The 18,138-nt window shown below is 45.2% G+C and overlaps 1 protein-coding gene across 1 annotated transcript in view; it reads left to right on the forward strand.

Moving 5' to 3' along the window:
* Positions 1-18,138, forward strand: part of LOC124861512 (protein NLRC3-like) — a 737,509-nt gene that overhangs the window by 709,514 nt on the left and 9,857 nt on the right. The window contains exons 2-8 of the mRNA XM_047355317.1: positions 8,628-8,750; positions 9,414-9,533; positions 10,885-10,963; positions 11,125-11,353; positions 11,487-13,281; positions 14,337-14,510; positions 15,796-15,969. Coding sequence (XP_047211273.1) covers positions 8,662-8,750; positions 9,414-9,533; positions 10,885-10,963; positions 11,125-11,353; positions 11,487-13,281; positions 14,337-14,510; positions 15,796-15,969 — 2,660 coding nt within the window. The 5' untranslated portion in view covers positions 8,628-8,661. The remainder of the gene's footprint in view (positions 1-8,627; positions 8,751-9,413; positions 9,534-10,884; positions 10,964-11,124; positions 11,354-11,486; positions 13,282-14,336; positions 14,511-15,795; positions 15,970-18,138) is intronic.

Below are 18,138 nucleotides of genomic sequence, written 5' to 3' on the forward strand. Positions count from 1 at the left end.
TTTCTGTAATGGAGTGATCTAACAAATTACTTTACTTTCTCATTTCCGTAATTTCCGTAATACGGAATAATTTCCGTATGTTTACAATGTAATGCAACGCCTTACTACAACTCAATAAGAGGGGTTTAGTAAGGGGTCAGTCTGCTGCTCCGGAGAGTTCTGCTTTTCTTACGCAGCTGCAGTGAGGATTTTTAAAGCGCTTCAAGGAAAGGGGAAGGAGGCAGAGACAGATAGCAGCATATGTGACATTTCTTTAAAGTAACATTTGCATATTTATTTCCTGAAGTCAAAGGTAAAATGCTAGTCTGTTTCTCAAGGCTGCAGCTTTAGTTGTTAATTATCAGACTACAGAGTAAAATGCTATAGGAGGAAGACATCTTCATCTGAGGTTTTTGTTATTAACACTAAAAAAAGCAGCAAGGCCTTTTTAATACAAAAGTTATTGTGCATATTCCTTACTAAAAATAAAGATTTGATTATATTTTATTTCAAACTATTACACATCTCTTATCATCTGATCTGTAATTATATTTATTACTAGCATATTATATAACTTCATAGAAACATTTTAATTCATCTCTTGACTGACAAGAGTTCAGCCTGTTTGTGGGGCCCTCCCCAACAGTTACTGTTTGGGTCTCTGCAAAAGTTACTGATGAGGCCCTTCACAGCAGTTAATAATGGGACCCTCCCAATGGTTACTAATGGGGCCCTTTGGTAAAAAGAAATTCTCACCCCTGTGGTAAACCTCTGCCATGCTGGATGTTCAGTGTTTTTTTGTGAGTTACTGGCATGAATGAGTTTTTATTTTTATTGGATTATTTAGAAATATTTTATTTTGAATAAAGTTAGCCTGATTACATTTGTTGCCCCATTTATATAAAAACAATGTATAGGAAAGTGGTGGCCTAGTGGTTAGAGAGCAGGGCATTTGTGTCCGGGGGCAGGAAAAAAGTACCCTGGTTCGAATCTCACAGCCTGCCACTTTTGCTCCCTGAGCAAGACCTTTAGCCCCTGAATGCTCCCCGAGTGCCACACAATGGCAGCCCATTGCTCCCTAAGGGAAGGGTTAAATGCAGAGGACAATTTCTCCATTGTTAGAATAATAAAGTCTCTATTATTATATTATTATTATTATTAATAGTAGAACTCTGATACCTCCTGGATATTGAAACACACTAAGAGAACATCCTGATTATTACGCCTCACTCATTCTCGGGACTCGATTCTCAGTGTCTTTGAGCTTGCTGTTATCCCCAAACATATATCATAGGAAGAGACAGGTCCTCAGAAGAGAGTGTGGTTTAGACGTAAAACAGGGAACGTCAGCGTTTTTTTCACTGACATAACATCAATCCAACAGCGTGAGTTGTGGAAAAGGTTGGAAAGACACTGTTCAATTTCACTCATCTTCTCTGCCTAAGCTTTAAACGGCAGAGCCAGCATTGTCTTGAATATGCCACAGTCCTGATTGAACGCCTCCAGCACAAACAGATCTGAGGGAATTGTCTGCTTGTTCTTGCATCTATTTGCCCGAAAAGACTAGCAACCAGTACCAGTGGTTTTTGAGCCCCACACAGCACTAAAGAGAGGTTCTCTCTCAGCTATTTCAACATCGGATGGGATATGAAACATTCTCGCCCGTTTTGCAGGTCAGAGACAGTTCATCTTTTTCATCCTCCCTCTCCTGCATTGAGACTGTTTCAGGGGTATTATTAAGGTGTGGGATTGCAAGGATTAACTGCCCAGTCTTTGTGTGTGAGAGTACACAGAGTCGATGATGGATCAAGTTCCTCGTATTGATCCAGTTGATACAGGCAGAGCTCTCCTATTTCATACTTGAAAATATAACCCCATACACCACACAGTCCATATGGCTCCAAAGACCACTCTTCCTGCAGAGTGTCCAACGGGGGTCTTTGTACCTTGTGAAGGTAGTATGTTGATTTCTTAGGAGCATTCAATTCACGGGATGAATGCTGGTAGAAGGTCACTGGGGTTTCGCATAGAAGAGATTTACCTGTTAGCTGACCTGAGGTCTGATTTTCAGCTGTGGTTGTTGAAGTTGGATCATCATTTATAGAATATGTTATGATGGGAATTCTGCTAGGTATTTCAGATGAGGAAGTGGCTTGTTGATCATCTTGGCACGCCTTGCGTTTCTCCCGGGTTTGACGATTAACTCTCTTAACTCTAACCATTGCTGAATGGGTGTTCTTTTCCAACAAATGCTGGATGTAAAGTGCTTAGTTTTCTGCCAGTATTTAAAACAAACATTAAAGCATGCCCCATTGTTTTCATTGGGTTTTTCAAGGTTTAACGAGCCTAACAAACACACCCCTCTATTTTAATTGGTGCTGATGCTATACAGTTTCTGATAATACCATATGTGTCTTGGTCTATTTATGTCATACACACCCCCCTCTTTTAATTGGTTCATTTAAGGTCTTGCCCCTAATGACAACATCCAATCAGCATGCACAGTTGGGCACCTCGTCCATTCTTTGACCACCTTAAAGGATAAAGGTCACCTGTCAAAAAGTTTAGTTGAAGGGTATACTTTAGTCTCTAACATCCATTCTAATGGCAGATCTTCTAACATCATCTTCAGAAACATGTTCCTCACAGTTAAACTTCTTCTGTTTTCTCTCTTTAAAAACAGTTTTATTGCTGCTTAAAGGGATGATTAAAGCAACCTGTGAAGACAAGATCAGACACGTCTCACAACAACAAGCCTCCAGGATCAGTTCCTGCAAACAGGTTTTTCTGGGTTTCCTTCATAGTTACTGTTCAACAGAAGAGTTCATTTCAGGATAGAAAGCTAAAACATTCTCTCTGGAAATGAAACTGAACAATGTCAAGTTTCTGAAAATGTCTGAGAAACTGCTGCTGCCCCTCCTACCTGTCTCTTTAGGCCCTGCCTCCATCCAAGGTGAAGCTCTGATTCATTCCTGGAAGCAACTCACCTTTATCACAGTCCAAGTTCACACATCAAGTGTCTTCAACACTTTGGGAAGTTTGAACAAACTGTAAGTTAATTTGGCTTCATAGTTAAACTTTGATGTTAATCATTTGTTCTTTCTGCTTCAGGTTATTATTTTAACTGAAATTACACTGTAACTATGGTTCTGTGAATTCCTGAATGACTGCAAGTGGCAGTAAACAAAGTGGATATGTCTCCTCGTGCTCTGCGCAGGTCGAGATTAAATGTAAACAAAGTCACGCACGTAACACGTAGCCCACCTGGGCGTGCGTCTATAAATAGCACGTGGAAGGCTACGTTCGGACTCTGGGATCTTCTCGCTGGGGGAGAAGATCCGAGTGACCAGTGTGACTGGCAGTCATCCAGGAATTCACAGAACCATAGTTACAGTGTAACTTCTGTTCTGTTTAATTTCTTCCTGACTGCCAGTGGCAGTAAACAAAGTGGATGACTTATGCCAGCAAAGTCATGAGGAATGCAGTACTCACCCACCTCTCAGGAAGTGGAAGAAGCCAGAGACAGAATTGTTGAGGCCAGTGTGGACTCTTGTCCCACATTGAGGCAGTAAAAGCGTGCAAACGTGCACGGTGTTGCCCATGACACTGCCGCGCAGATATCCCCAGTGGCATGCCCCTCAGTGCCACCCAGGACAAACTCCTGGTAGAATGGCACATAACAACAGAAGGCGCAGCTGCCCCAACAGATTCATAAGCCAGCGCAATGGCAACCACGACCCAATGTAACAGCCTGTACTTTGAAAGGGCACGCCCTGCTGTTCTGCCTGCTGTGGCACACAAACAGCTGGTCTGACTGGCGAATATCGCCTGCAGCCACCTTGTACAGCTACAATGCCCGGACTGGGCACAGCATGTTAGCCAGCCTCTGTTCCTCGGACTGACACGGGGGAGGGTAGTAAGCCCCCGTTCAATGGCTGTACGTGGGGAGCAGAACCTTAGGAAGAAAGTCTATGTCCGGCCACAGTGTTACTCTGGACCCATCTGCCTTCCAACGCAGGCAGGTAGGGGTGATGGTGAGTGCTTGGAGCTCACTGACCCGCTTAGCTGTGGGGCAGCTCACATTGGCTCAAAAGGTGGCCTACTCAGGGCCTTCAACACCAGTGGGAGGTCCCATGCTGCCGCTGGTCTCCATAATGGGGGGTTCAGCCTCCTTGCACCCTGGAGAAACTGTGACACCCAATAGTGTGTCCCCACTCATTTGCCATCAACGATGCCGTGGCTGGCTGAAATAGCAGCTAGGTGCACCTTCAGGGTTGATGCTACCTGTCCAGCATCCAATAAACCCTGCAGGTACCCCAAATGTTATGCAAGGAACACGAAACTGGGTCAACCCCTCTGCGTCTGCACCACTCCAAAAAACGCTGCCAGCAACGGACATAAGTCCTCAATGTGGAAGGAGCTTTGGCATTCTGCAGTGTCCGCTGAATGGAGGGCTCCAGATCCATCAAGGACTGCCAGCACCCTTCAGCGGCCACACCATGAGGAGAAGATGGCCCGGAGACGGATGCTAAATCTTCCCCTCCAACTGAGACAACAGGTCTGCCCTGACCGGGACCCGCCATGGCTCCCCGTCCAGCAGATTGAGAAGCAATGGGAACCAGACCCTCGTGGGTCACTCGGGGGCCACCAAGAGAACCTTCAGGGTCAACGAACTCACTCGGTGGAGAGTGGGCAGAAGGAGCAGAAATGGAGGAATGGCATACAGCAGACTGGCTGGCCACGCGTTTGTAAGGGCATCCATTCCAGTGGGGAGCTGGCCTCCACCAGGAAAAACCAGAAGGGGCAATGTGTACCAATGTGTACTGCTCCTTGATGCAGAAAGATTGATCTGGGCCCTGCTGAACCAATCCCATATCTGCCGTACCACCTGAGGATGCAGCCTCCAATCCCCGGGGGAAGCCTCTGTTGGGACAGATAATAGGCCACAGAGTTCTTTGTCCACAGTAGGTGCATTGCCCTGATGGAAGTGAAGCGAGGGTATTCCCCCTCCCTTTAGGCACCGCAGTGATCTGGTCCCCCCCCCCCCCAGTCGTTGACGTGGAACACTGTGCTGTGCTGTGCGTCCTGACGAGCACGTTTGCCCTCGAGAGAGGGCCAGAAGTCCCTCAGCGCCAAATAAATCATCCTCAGCTCCAGGAAATTGATGTACAGATGCCCCTCGGGAGGGCCCCACCGCCCCTGGATGGACCTGCACTGCCACACCGCTCCCCATCCGAGAGGTGATGCATCTGTAGTCACCACCTCCCGTCTTACGGGGACTGTACCGAGGGGGACCCCACATTGCATGTATGCTCTGTCTCGCCAGCGATGGAGGAGCACTGCACAGCCGGGTGTAACTCACACCTTGACCTGCCGGTGCAACCGGGGGTCCATGTGGAGGCTGCTGAACCACCTATGCAAGGACCGTAGATGAAACAACCCCAGCGGAGTAAGAGCTGAGGCTGCCACCAGCATCACCAACAGTCTAAGTCATAGTTTGACTGGAGGTGCCGCAGCCACTCGAAAAGACTGGAGCAGGGATTGAATCCTTTCCACCCTCTCCGAGCTTGGCCGAGCCAGCATGGCCACCGAATCCAAGGTCTTGCCAATAAGGACCACCTGCTGGGCTGGGATCAGAGAACTTTTCTGATGGTTCACTGCTATCCCCAGTGCTTTGACATGGGCCAGGACCCTCGAAGTCGCCCGCTGGACCCCGCCAGAGAAGAGGGCACAGATGAGCCAGTCATCCATATATGGCAGAATCTTTAACCCTGACAGGCACAGAGGGCTTAAAACCACCTTCACGCACCTCGGGAAAATCTGAGGGGCTAAAGAAAGCCTGAATGGCAGGACTGAAAACTCGTAAGCCAAGCCGTGGAAGGCAAATTGCAGATACTTCCTGTGTTCTAGGTGGATCGGAACATGAAAGTACGCGTCCTTCAGGTCTATGGACATAAACCACTCCCCTGCACAGATTATCCCAAGGACATCGCAGGTGCGGAGCATGCGAAATGGCAGCACCTTCAAACAGCTGTTTAGCCCCCTCAGATCCACCACTGGCTGAAGGGAACCGTCCTTTGGAATCAAAAAATAGGTTGAGTAAAACTCGTCGGCCTGCAAACGTGGTGGAACCACCACTATGGCCTCTTTGTCCAGCAGAGTTTTCATTTCCTGCACCAAGATCACAGCTCGTGCAGGATCTGTGACCAAGGTCACCCTGACACCCGATGGAGATGGAGGCTGACGGCAGAACTGCAGCCTGTACCCTTGAGACATAATTCTTAACACCCATGCATCCCTGCATTGGGTTCTCCAATAGGCCAGGTGCTGTTGTGAAGATCTCCCTGCCCCCAGGCTGCCCTCTGCCGCCTGCTCCGGCCTCTGGGGGGCGCCAGCTCCTCTCCAGGCCTGCCAGAGTCCCATGAGGTGGAGCCTGTTCCACCCCAGGCTGACGCCAAGCTCCCGCCACAGCCCGGCTGCGCTGCAGGGGCCTGGCTGGACTGCCAACGGTGCTCCAGTGCCCTCTCAGCCTCCGGTCCAAACAGCTGGCCTGGTACCACCGGCAGCTTCCGCAAGCTCTGCCTACAGTCATCCAAGATTGGGGCCTGTGCCAACTAGACCTGGCATCGGGTTACCACCAGTGGGGACAAAAGGTGACCGAGTTCCCTGGACATGAGTCCAAAGGCCTGGAGGACGGCATCATTTGTATAGCCCAGTGCTGCTCCCGCCGTGCACGGCTGCAGCATCTGGGACTGTGCCTACAGGAGAACAGAGAGGGAATTGCCAATGCGTGCCATACAAGCCGCAATGTCGAAGGCTCAGCACAAAAAGTCATCTGAAACTGGCCGCTTGGACAGCGGGCCTTCTCCCTCAGCACCTCATCTGGGGAAAGAACCAGTGATGTGATGCAGTGATCCGCAGGGGGCATGCAGTCCAGACCATGATCCCCAGGATTGCGCATGCACGCCAGGATCCACGCGTCTCGACCATGGTGGGAGAATCTTCAAGGATCCCTCCAGCAGCACTGAAGCTCTTCCAAGAAGGACGGCGATGGGGGGACCTCAAATAGAGGAGCCGCCAGAGCCTGGTGAAAAAATGGGTTTCCCATGGGATGGGCCGCCGGTGTATCATCCAGGCCGACCCTTGCCAAGGCTGCCAAAATAATTGCCCGTAGCTGGCATGGTTCCTCCCCTGGGTCAGAGCTAACTGAATTCCTGATGGAATTCCCTGAACCATCATTCCCTTCCATACTCGGGGGATCCACCTCCTGACCCCAAGGGTCTGGGAAGGGGTCCCCCTGATCCTCAAGGGACTGAAACTCCAAATTGGAGGCCCTCACAGAGATTCCATCATCCTCCAGGTCCTCCCCGACTCCCAAGCTGCCGCTGCTTGGAAGACAGGCGTGGGGTCTGGAGCCTTGAGTAAAACCTTGAGCTGCTCCACCTCGGCCCTCAAAGAGTCCACTTCCAGCCGAGACGGGCACTCCAGCCGAGGTCTCTTCTCCGTGGACTGTGGCGTTCCCCCGCTGGTGCATCCCCCCGCCACGGTTGAGGCATCACTGAGGGTGGCAGCTCGGCTGGGAAAAGGAGACTTTCTACTTGACGTAGCATGTTGTCTTTAACAGACAAAGGCAAAATGCTGCAGTTCATGCATGGGTCCGTCAGAGCCTCCCTGAGATGACCCACGCCCAGGCATTTGGGGCACAGATCATGTACATCCTCTACCTTGAGAGGGACCCCACACGAAGTGCACCCCAGCATCCCAATCACAGACGTGGAAAATGCGGGTAGGCACCAGGCAAGGACTTCAATAAAATTGAAGAACGCGATCAGGGGCCTCTATTTCATTATAATGTGGCACACCTTTCCTTTCCTATACAAATACGAGCGCCCGCCAGGCAATCCGAGCAAGAACTGTGCAGACACAGAACGCAGTCGGAACATCCAGCTTTCATTCACCTGAAAACCGCAGCTGTCCGTTCCTCTGCATCGGGCTTCACACAGGAGAAAAGAATCAAGCTTCCAGCTACTAGAATGAACAAAGAAACAGAGAAACATCAACCACAGCCTTAGAGAGCTACAAAGAGCACTCCAACAAAAAAGTCACAGGCAGGATGACGCTGTATCACACCAAATGTGTGCTTACCTTTCTTTGACCAACAACACCCAATAAGCGCCGAAACACAGACTTATAGGAGCGACCAACATGCCAAGTACACAATGGTCGACAGAAGATCAAAGAGACCGAATGTAGCCTTCCACGTGTTATTTATAGACGCACGCCCAGGTGGGCTACGTGTCACCTGTGTGACTTTAATTTACATTTAATCTCGACCTGCGCAGAGCACGAGGAGACATGTCCACTTTGTTTATTGCCACCGGCAGTCAGGAAGGGATGAAACGGAACTGGTTTTGTTGTGCAGCCACAGTAGGAAACAACCTGACTGATCAGGATATACAGTCTGAGATTCTGCTGCTCCTTCAGTCAGACTTTCCAGTCAAACAGGAAACACTTAATTCCTTCAACATCAACCTTTACTTTAAGTCGAACTGTCAAACATGTCGTTTTGAATATTACCTTAGGTTGTACCTACAGGTGTGTGTGAGTAAATGAGAATGCATCTTCATCATGTGTGTTCTTGGCTGCAGCTCCATGTGTGTGAGCTGATGTGAACTGAGCAGCATGGATCAGTGTGAGGACAGAGAGGACAGAGTCCCTCCCTCTAAAACCACTCTGTGTGGAGAACATGAGGACCAGAGCAAAGTTCAGAGGTGAGATCACCATCTCTAACTGTCCAGAACTATTCTCCATGTCAGAGCTCAGCACTCACAACATCTTTCTTCACAGGAAACTACCAGAACCAGAACTTGGATCTGGACCTGAACCCAGTTGTGTGTCTTTTAAGAGCAATAGGTCAAAGGATTTTGAAATTAATTTTCAATCAGAGCAACATTCAGCAGCAAACAGGTGAGCTGTTTCTAAATTGTTAAACTGAGATTTCCAGAAGCTCAGAAATCATGAGCTGAGAATAAAGCTGCTGATCTAAAGGGGTTCCATCATCAGTTTAAGACTAGAACAAGTAAAACAAACAACAAGAAGTTAAATGAACTTGTTTCTCCATCAGCAGTTCTGACTCTGATCCAAAGGAAGAAAGTTTGTCAGGATAGAAGATCAGAACACATCAAACACTGTTCTACAGAAAAACTTTCTGATTATTGTTCAGTTCCTGCTACCAAACCAAAACATCATCCCTTATTAATGATCATCAGTGCTAATTATTAATCCATCATTAATATACGGTTTACAGTGAAACCAGGAATATTTGGATCCTCTTCAAACAAGAGCCACTGTGAGACACTTTAGAGTTCTGAGCTTCAGGGTTTAACTTTAAATACATTATTAGACTAAGTTTGAATTCAGTGTTTTTCCTTCAGGATCCAACAGACCCTCAAACCAGAACCAGAACCAGAACCCAGCTGTGTGTCCTTAAAGAGCAACAGGTCAATGGATATTGGTATTAATTATAAATCAGCAAAACGTTCAGCTGCAAACAGGTGAGCTGTTTCTAAATGTTCAAACTAATTAGTTGAAACTAACTTCATTCCAACATATTAATGAGAACACAACTCTTTCTCACACATGTCTGTGTTCACATGTTAAGCAGTGTGTGGTGGATGCTAAATCATGGAAATAATCAAACCATTGTATTATTGTGATGATATGAAATGATCTTGTTAGATGATATTGGAGCTAAAATCAGTTGTTCTTCCATCCAGTTGAATCATTCTGTATCACCTTGTGTCACATTAGTTCATCAGAGTTTGGCTGGTTCCCTTTGGACGCATCTCTGCTCTTTTCTGTGGGGGTTTTGTTGGTCCTCCCAGGGTTTGCATGCTCATGGGGGGCCTTTGGATGTCCGTGGCTCCTCCATGTCTGTTTGGGTTCCTGGGGGCTGGTCTGTGGCTTCTCTCACTGTTGTATAATGTGCACACATATGCCCACAGGTGTTTGGGTTTAGGTGTTAACATATACACAAATATACTCTATAGTGAGTTGGGGATGCCACTAAATACATATTGCATTCATTAGTACCGTGTACATTTCGGTAGCAATGTTTTTGTTATTTCTGCGGTTCTAAGGTATTATTTTGTATTCTCTTCATCCTTCTTTCTGATCCTCTATTCTTTTCTCCTGCTCTCCCTTTTTGCCCCTCTTCTCTCCCTTTCTTGTTTCTATTTTTCCCTTCTGTTTTGGTCTCGGTTTCCGTTTCATTTGAAATGATCCCAAAGCAGTTTCTAAAAAAGTTATTTTATGTGTATCCAGTGGAGCATTATAGCTCTAGCCCAAATGCTTCACATGCAAAGTAAATCTATTGGGCTTTTTCTTGGCACTCTGACAACAATTCTGAGTGCAACTCTGCTGGACAGGACTAGTTAAAGAAAAAGATATTTCAGTTTCAGTTGCATGTCAACTGTTTTTTTAATATTAAGTCATGAACCAACCTTTAACATCTTACAGATCATTATTTGCATATTGTCAACTTCCTAAAATATTGGCCTGAGTCATTTTTTGGATTACCTTGGAAAGTGGAACAACTACACGGGGAAAGCTTTCTTCGCGTATTGACAGCAGCTTTCAACTGGTAGAACGGTAGGGTCATGCCCTATACGCTTGTGCGTGGGCGACTGTGGAAATGGACGACCGTGGAAATGGATGGCCCAACACCATTTTGGCTGAGATTGTTCTGAAACCAAGAACCCAGCGTACAGCAGAGTAGGTCTACTGAGGGTATTTGCTTTCTAAGCAGAGCTTTTTAACCCCAGTTTCTGAAACAGGGCCCTCATGGACCTTCGTCTTTGTCTGTTTGTTGAGAATGTGAGCTAATGCTTCCTGGTTCCTCCACAGAGTGGACCAGCAGAACTCACAGGTTTCTAGTGGTCCATCTGCACAGCAGCATCAAACACAGCTGGACTCCATATTTATGGTGTGTACATGTACAACAACTACTTCTCCATCAGTTCTGTTCACAGTCATCTCCATGCTGCACTTTGTAGATCAGAGGACTGTCAGTCTGTCCAACATGGACTTGATGTTTGGCTCCATGACCTCAGTCTGATGTGTCCTTCATATATTGTTCTGTTCCAGCTGCTGGAGGACAACATTGTTACTTTTGTGAAGAACGAGCTGAAGAAGATCCAGAAGGTTCTGAGTCCAGATGACCCAGAATGCTTAGAGAGTCAGTGGGAGGATGAGGAGGTGTTGGAAGGTGAGGATAAAGAACAGAGAAGGAGGAGCACTAAAGCTTTTGTGGAGATCACACTGACCTACCTGAAGAAGATGAAGCAGGAGGAGTTGGCTGAACGTCTGCAGAGCAGTAAGAGGCTTTCTCTAAAGATTTAACCTGCAGGAAAAATGCTGAATTTATTTCAGTCTCAAGGGCAGAAAAACAGTTATTTAAATGTTAGCAGAATTTCTTTCATTGCTAATAATATTTTGTCTTCCTTCAGGGTTTTTTTCCTCAGTTTGTCAACATAAACTTAAATCTGGTCTGAAGAAGAGGTTCCAGTGTGTGTTTGAGGGGATCGCTAAAGCAGGAAATCCAACCCTTCTGAACCAGATGTACACAGAGCTCTACATCACAGAGGGAGGGACTGGAGAGGTCAATGATGAACATGAGGTCAGACAGATTGAAACAGCATCCAGGAAACCACACAGACCAGAAACAACCATCAGACAAGAAGACATCTTTAAAGTCCCACCTGGAAGAGATCAACCAATCAGAACAGTGATGACAAAGGGAGTGGCTGGCATTGGGAAAACAGTCTTAACCCAAAAGTTAACTCTGGACTGGGCTGAAGACAAAGCCCACCAGAACATCCAGTTCATATTTCCATTCACCTTCAGAGAGCTGAATGTGCTGAAAGAGAAAAGGTTCAGCTTGGTGGACCTTGTTCATCACTTCTTTACTGAAACCAAAGAAATCTGCAGCTTTGAACACTTCCAGGTTCTGTTCATCTTTGATGGTCTGGATGAGAGTCGACTTCCTCTGGACTTCCACAACAAGGAGATCCTGACTGATGTTACAGAGTCCACCTCAGTGGATGTTCTGCTGACAAACCTCATCAGGGGGAAACTGCTTCCCTCTGCTCTCCTCTGGATAACCACACGGCCTGCAGCAGCCAATCATATCCCTCCTGAGTGTGTTGGCATGGTGACAGAGGTCAGAGGGTTCACTGACCCACAGAAGGTGGAGTACTTCAGCAAGAGATTTAGAGATAAGAAGCAGGCCAGCAGGATCATCTCACACATCAAAAGATCAAGAAGCCTCCACATCATGTGCCACATCCCAGTCTTCTGCTGGATCACTGCTACGGTTCTGGAGGATGTGTTGAAGACCAGAGAGGGAGGAAAGCTGCCCAACACCCTGACTGAGATGTACATCCACTTCCTGGTGGTTCAGACCAAAGTGAAGAAGGTCAAGTATGATGGAGGATCTGAGACAGATCCACACTGGAGTCCAGAGAGCAGGAAGATGATTGAGTCTCTGGGAAAACTGGCTTTTGATCAGCTGCAGAAAGGAAACCTGATCTTCTATGAATCAGACCTGACAGAGTGTGGCATCGATATCAGAGACGCCTCAGTGTACTCAGGAGTGTTCACACAGATCTTTAGAGAGGAGAGAGGGCTGTACCAGGAAAAGGTGTTCTGCTTTGTCCATCTGAGTGTTCAGGAGTTTCTGGCTGCTCTTCATTTCCATCTGACCTTTATCAAGGATGGTGTCAATCTGATGGAAGAAAAACCAACCATTTTTGTTTTGGTATTTTTTCATTACAAACTACATCTAACAAGTCTCCATCAGAGTGCTGTGGACAAGGCCTTACAGAGTCCAAATGGACACCTAGACTTGTTCCTCCGCTTCCTCCTGGGTCTTTCAGTGGAGACCAATCAGACTCTCCTCCTAGGTCTGCTGACAGAGACAGTAAGTAGCTCACAGACCAATCAGGAAACAGTTCAGTACATCAAAGAGAAGATGAATGAGAACCTGTCTGCAGAGAAAAGCATCAACCTGTTCCACTGTCTGAATGAACTGAATGATCGTTCTCTGGTCCACGAGATCCAAAAGTCTCTGAGTTCAGGAAGTCTCTCCACAGAGAAACTGTCTCCTGCTCAGTGGTCAGCTCTGGTCTTCATCTTACTGTCATCAGGAGAAGATCTGGATGTGTTTGACCTGAAGAAATACTCTGCTTCAGAGGAGGCTCTTCTCAGGCTGCTGCCAGTGGTTAAAGCTTCAACCAAAGTTTTGTAAGTTCTGACAGAATTTGGGTTTTGATATCTGGAGCTAAAACCAGGAAAGAGTGACAGTTATCCTGGATGTTCTGCTCAACAACTAAAGATTTATTGTTCTATACAATATTTATAATGTTTATCCACAAGACCAGACTGACACATGATCTGGTACCAAAATGGTTCCTCTCATAAAAGTGGAACAAAAAAATGGTCAAATTTAATTCTGTTCTGTTCTGCCTCTTCAGATCTAAAAATAGATGTCACATCCAAATATAAAATTTAAGTTTTACATCTTTCACCATTTTTTGCCATGAAAACCTCTGATTTATTCTAAGAGGAAAATGTACAATATTCAATATCTTCTAGTGTTTCATATAATTAGCATTTAAACAGAAATTAAAAACTAACGTTAAACAAAATGGTCCAGTTTGGGTCCAAAGGACCCTCGAGGGTTAAACAGGCTTACATTATCATAGGACTGCTGGGGTTAAAGGTCACAGCACAACTTCCTGCACCAGAGGGAACACGTTTCCTGACAATAGTGACTAGACTTTGAAATAACAGATTATGTCTGCTTGGTGTTGATCATTATTATTCAGATTTCTGGTTGTTGTTGTGTTCTCTTAATGTTCTTTAGTAATAACTTTCTTTCTATTTCCATCATGATTTATATTTTACTGCTCGTCCCACAGTGTTTGAAAGAGGAGTAAATATGGATCAGAACATGTGGTCCAATCTGGAATAGTGTTAAGTGGACACATCATTTAGTTTTCCACTATTTGCAAACAGCTGCAGAAAATTTTCTGTAAAACAACAACAGGTCGTGTTTGCAGCTCTATCTCTACAGATTAAAATATAATTCAAAGTTTAAGCGGGTCACAGAATAGAAATGTGTCTAAATCACATTTTGTTCTGTTTTAGGGTTTTGACTTACATTACATTGCTTTTGAGTTTCTAAGTTCTTATTCAATAAAGCTGTTTTATATTTCTTGTTTAATACTATAAGATGTTTTTATTTAGTTTTATTCCATCAGAATTGTTCTTATTCATTTTGATCTCTGTCTCTTCAGATTGAAGAACTGTAACCTATCAGAGAGAAGCTGTGAAGTCCTGGCCTCAGTTCTCAGTTCACAGTCCTCTGATCTGAGAGAAATGGACCTGAGTAACAACAAGCTGCAGGATTCTGGAGTGGAGCTGTTGTCTTCTGGACTGAAGAGTCCTCACTGCAAAGTGGAAACTCTCAGGTCTGAAATATATTAATGACTTTATTAGTCTGAACATCAGTTCGGTACACATTTGTACCAAATGAATACAGCCTTGTTTTATACCTGAATACATGCAAAATGTTTATGTACAGAACTGCTCAAGAAGTGCTCAATGCAACATTCTGTAGGGCAACTTTAAAATGTGATGGCAAAAAAAAAAACAGAGAGGACTCCCATCTATCACTAATCTCTAACTTTTGGGAACATTAAGGCTTTCTGCAGCTACAGTGAAGAACATAAGGTGTACCGAACCAGACATTTGTCAGTGTACCATCTTTCAGCAGCAATAAGGTTCATAGCTGCTCTGCACTGAACTGAATTCCTCACTTTAAACAACATTAAGCTGAATGGTAACATCACTGGTTCTGAAAAATATTTATGTGAGGTCCAAATGGTTACCTGTAGTATCCAATCTGCCCATACTGGTACATCTCATAAAATGTAAGTTGATGGAATTTCTGTGATGAGAGGAGATTTTCCCAATAGTTGCTCATGCTACATACAGGTAGAGCTGGGACACTGGGGTGTCAAAATATTAGGACAACTCCAAAGTGATTTTAAAATTTTTTATTCTCAAATATGGTCACAGTCTGATTTAGACATTTCTAAACATCATCATTGACTGTTTATGTGGTTATATTGTTGTGTAGTCTTTCTATCCAGGCATTGGCTATGCCTGTCTACACTACTTAATTGATCGAAAACAGTCCAACCAAATCTCTAGTCGGTTCTATACTTTACAGTATATTTAATATTTAGAACATAATGAAATTATTGAAATTGAAGTCAGAAATTGAACAAGATATTGTTTTGCTGCTGACCAAAGTAAAAAAAAAAAAAACACTTTTATGTGAGTTTTATTTTTTTCTTTATTGAAGTGTACCGAAAACCCAGTGTTTGAAGAAGTTGTAAACATGCATCAGAACATTTGGTCCAATCTGGAATAGTGTTGTGAAAACATCATTTAGTGTTCCACTATTTGCAAAGAGCTAAAGGATATTTTCACAAAAACAACATTAGGTTGTATTTTCAGCTGCACAGATTAAAACATCGTTCAAGTTTATGCGGGTAACAGAACATAGGAATTTGTCTAAATCATATTTTGTTCTGTTTTAGGGTTTTGTCATGCATTGCATTGCTTTAGAGTTTCTGAGTTCTTATTTCATGAAGCAGTTTCATGTGTCTTGTTTAAAACTATAAGATGTTTTCATTTATTTTATTCCAACAGAATTGTTGTTAGTCATTTTTATCTCGGTCTCTTCAGATTGAAGAACTGTAACCTCTCAGAGAGAAGCTGTGAAGTTCTGGCCTCAGTTCTCAGCTCCCAGTCCTCTAATCCGAGAGAGATGGACCTGAGTAACAACAAACTGCAGAATTCTGGAGCGGAACTGTTGTCTTCTGGACTGAAGAGTCCAAACTGCAAACTGGAAACTCTCAGGTCAGAACATTGTTAATGTTGTTATGAACAAATACACCCTTGTTTCATACATGAATACATGCAGAATGTTTGTCATAATAGCAGAGTAATTGAAGAAATGATTGATGACAGATCATTGGTATGCCTTAATGATGGTTAGGACACAAGAATGAATATAAACAAAGGTACAGTTTGATGCCTTTATTTGACATTAATTTCGGACTTGTAAGTTCAGATACAGGATATTAAGTTCCAGAAGTACTGGAAACAAAAGGTTTGACCTGGGACACATGAAACACAGGATGGATACGTAGGCTGGAAGGCAGGCACAGACGAAGAGCAGAGGGACTGATGACTGAGTCAATAGTGTAGGGACCAATGAAGCGAGGAGACAGTTTCTTGGATATAGCCTTCAATGGGATGTCCCGAGAGGACAACCAAACCTTTTGGCCAGGACTGTACACCGGAGCAGGTTGCCGTCTGCGGTCGACGTACTTCTCATTTTGGTCTGCTGTGCGAAGGAGGGCTCTGGTAGCGTTACCCCAAATTTGTTTACATCTACGTATATGGTGACGAACGGAAACATCCGTGGGAAACAGAGGAGGTAGGTAACCCATGGATACCTCAAAGGGTGACAGACCAGTAGCTGAAGAGACTTAGGAATTGATAGCGTATTCAACCCAGGGGAGATAAATACACCAGTCCAGAGGTTCAGTAGCGGTCATGCATCTGAGTATGGACTCCATCTGTTGATTCAGGCGTTCGGTCTGACCATTAGATTGGGGGTGGTAACCAGACGTCAAAGAGACATTGGCTCCAAGAGCCAAACAAAACTGTTTCCAAACGCAAGATATGAATTGGGGACCACGATCTGACAAAATGTCCTGACGTATGCCATGGAGGCGAAAAACATGCTGAACTAACAATTGGGCCGTTTGGAAAGCAGATGGAAGTTTCTTTAATGGGACGAGGTGGCAGGACTTAGAGAAACGATCTACTATCGTGAGAATGACCGTATTTCCCTTTGATATGGGTAGCCCAGTTACAAAGTCTAAAGCAATGTGAGACCACGGACGTTTGGGAGTGCTGAGAGGCTGGAGTAACCTACAAGAAGGCTGATTGCTCGATTTTTGCCTGGCACAGATTGAGCAAGCCTGCACATACTCCTTAACATCCCTGTGAAGGGATGGCCAACAAAATCGCCTTGAGATGAGGGAGATGGTTCTGCTAACCCCTGGGTGACCTGAGAATTTTGCTGAATGAAACCAATGGATTAACCTAAACCTAACAGATGTGGTAACATAAATCCTGTTGGTAGGGCCAGTACCTGGGTCTGGTTCATTACGTTGGGCTTGGTTTACCAGTTATTCCACCTCCCAAACTACGGCTCCAAAAGTCCATTGAGATGGTACGATGGGTTCAGCCTCTTTCTTGGTGGTGTCTGGTGAGTAAAGCCGGGAAAGAGCATCTGGTTTGAGGTTCTTTGAGCCAGGCCTGTAAGAGATGGTGAGATCAAAACAAGAGAAAAACAGTGACCAACGTGATTGTCGTGAGTTAAGTCTTTTTGCTGATTGCAAGTAAGCCAGATTCTTATGATCGGTCCATACTAAGATGGGGTGTTTAGCACCCTCTAGCCAATGTCTCCATTCTTCGAGAGCTGACTTGATTGCAAGTAGCTCTCTATCTCCCACATCATAATTCTGTTCAGTGTTTGTTAGGCGATGAGAGAAGAAGGCACATGGGTGGAGTTTTTCATCAGAGGAAGAGTGCTGAGAAAGTACGGCTCCAACCCCTGTATCTGAGGCATCAACCTCCAAATTAAACTGTCTGGAGGAGTCGGGGTGAACCAGTATGGGAGCCTGAGAAAACCTCTCTTTTAAAGGTCCAAAAAGCCTTATCTGCCTCTGGTGTCCAGGAAAATCCTATTTTAGTGGAGGTCAGTGCAATGAGAGGGGCAGTTATTAAGCTGAAGTTCTTGATGAACCTTTTATAAAAGTTCGCAAATCCAAGGAACCGTTGTAACTGTTTGCGGGAGTCCGGGACAGGCCATTCCAGTACTGCCTTGATCTTCTCGGGGTCCGAGCGAACCTGTCCACCCTCCAGGATGTAGCCTAAAAATGTGACAGATGTCGTATGAAATTCACACTTTTCAGCTTTCACAAACAGTCTATTTTCCAAAAGTCTCTGGAG

The sequence above is a fragment of the Girardinichthys multiradiatus genome, chromosome 24 (genome assembly GCF_021462225.1).
Source record: "Girardinichthys multiradiatus isolate DD_20200921_A chromosome 24, DD_fGirMul_XY1, whole genome shotgun sequence".
In the NCBI taxonomy this organism is placed as follows: Eukaryota; Metazoa; Chordata; class Actinopteri; order Cyprinodontiformes; family Goodeidae; genus Girardinichthys; species Girardinichthys multiradiatus.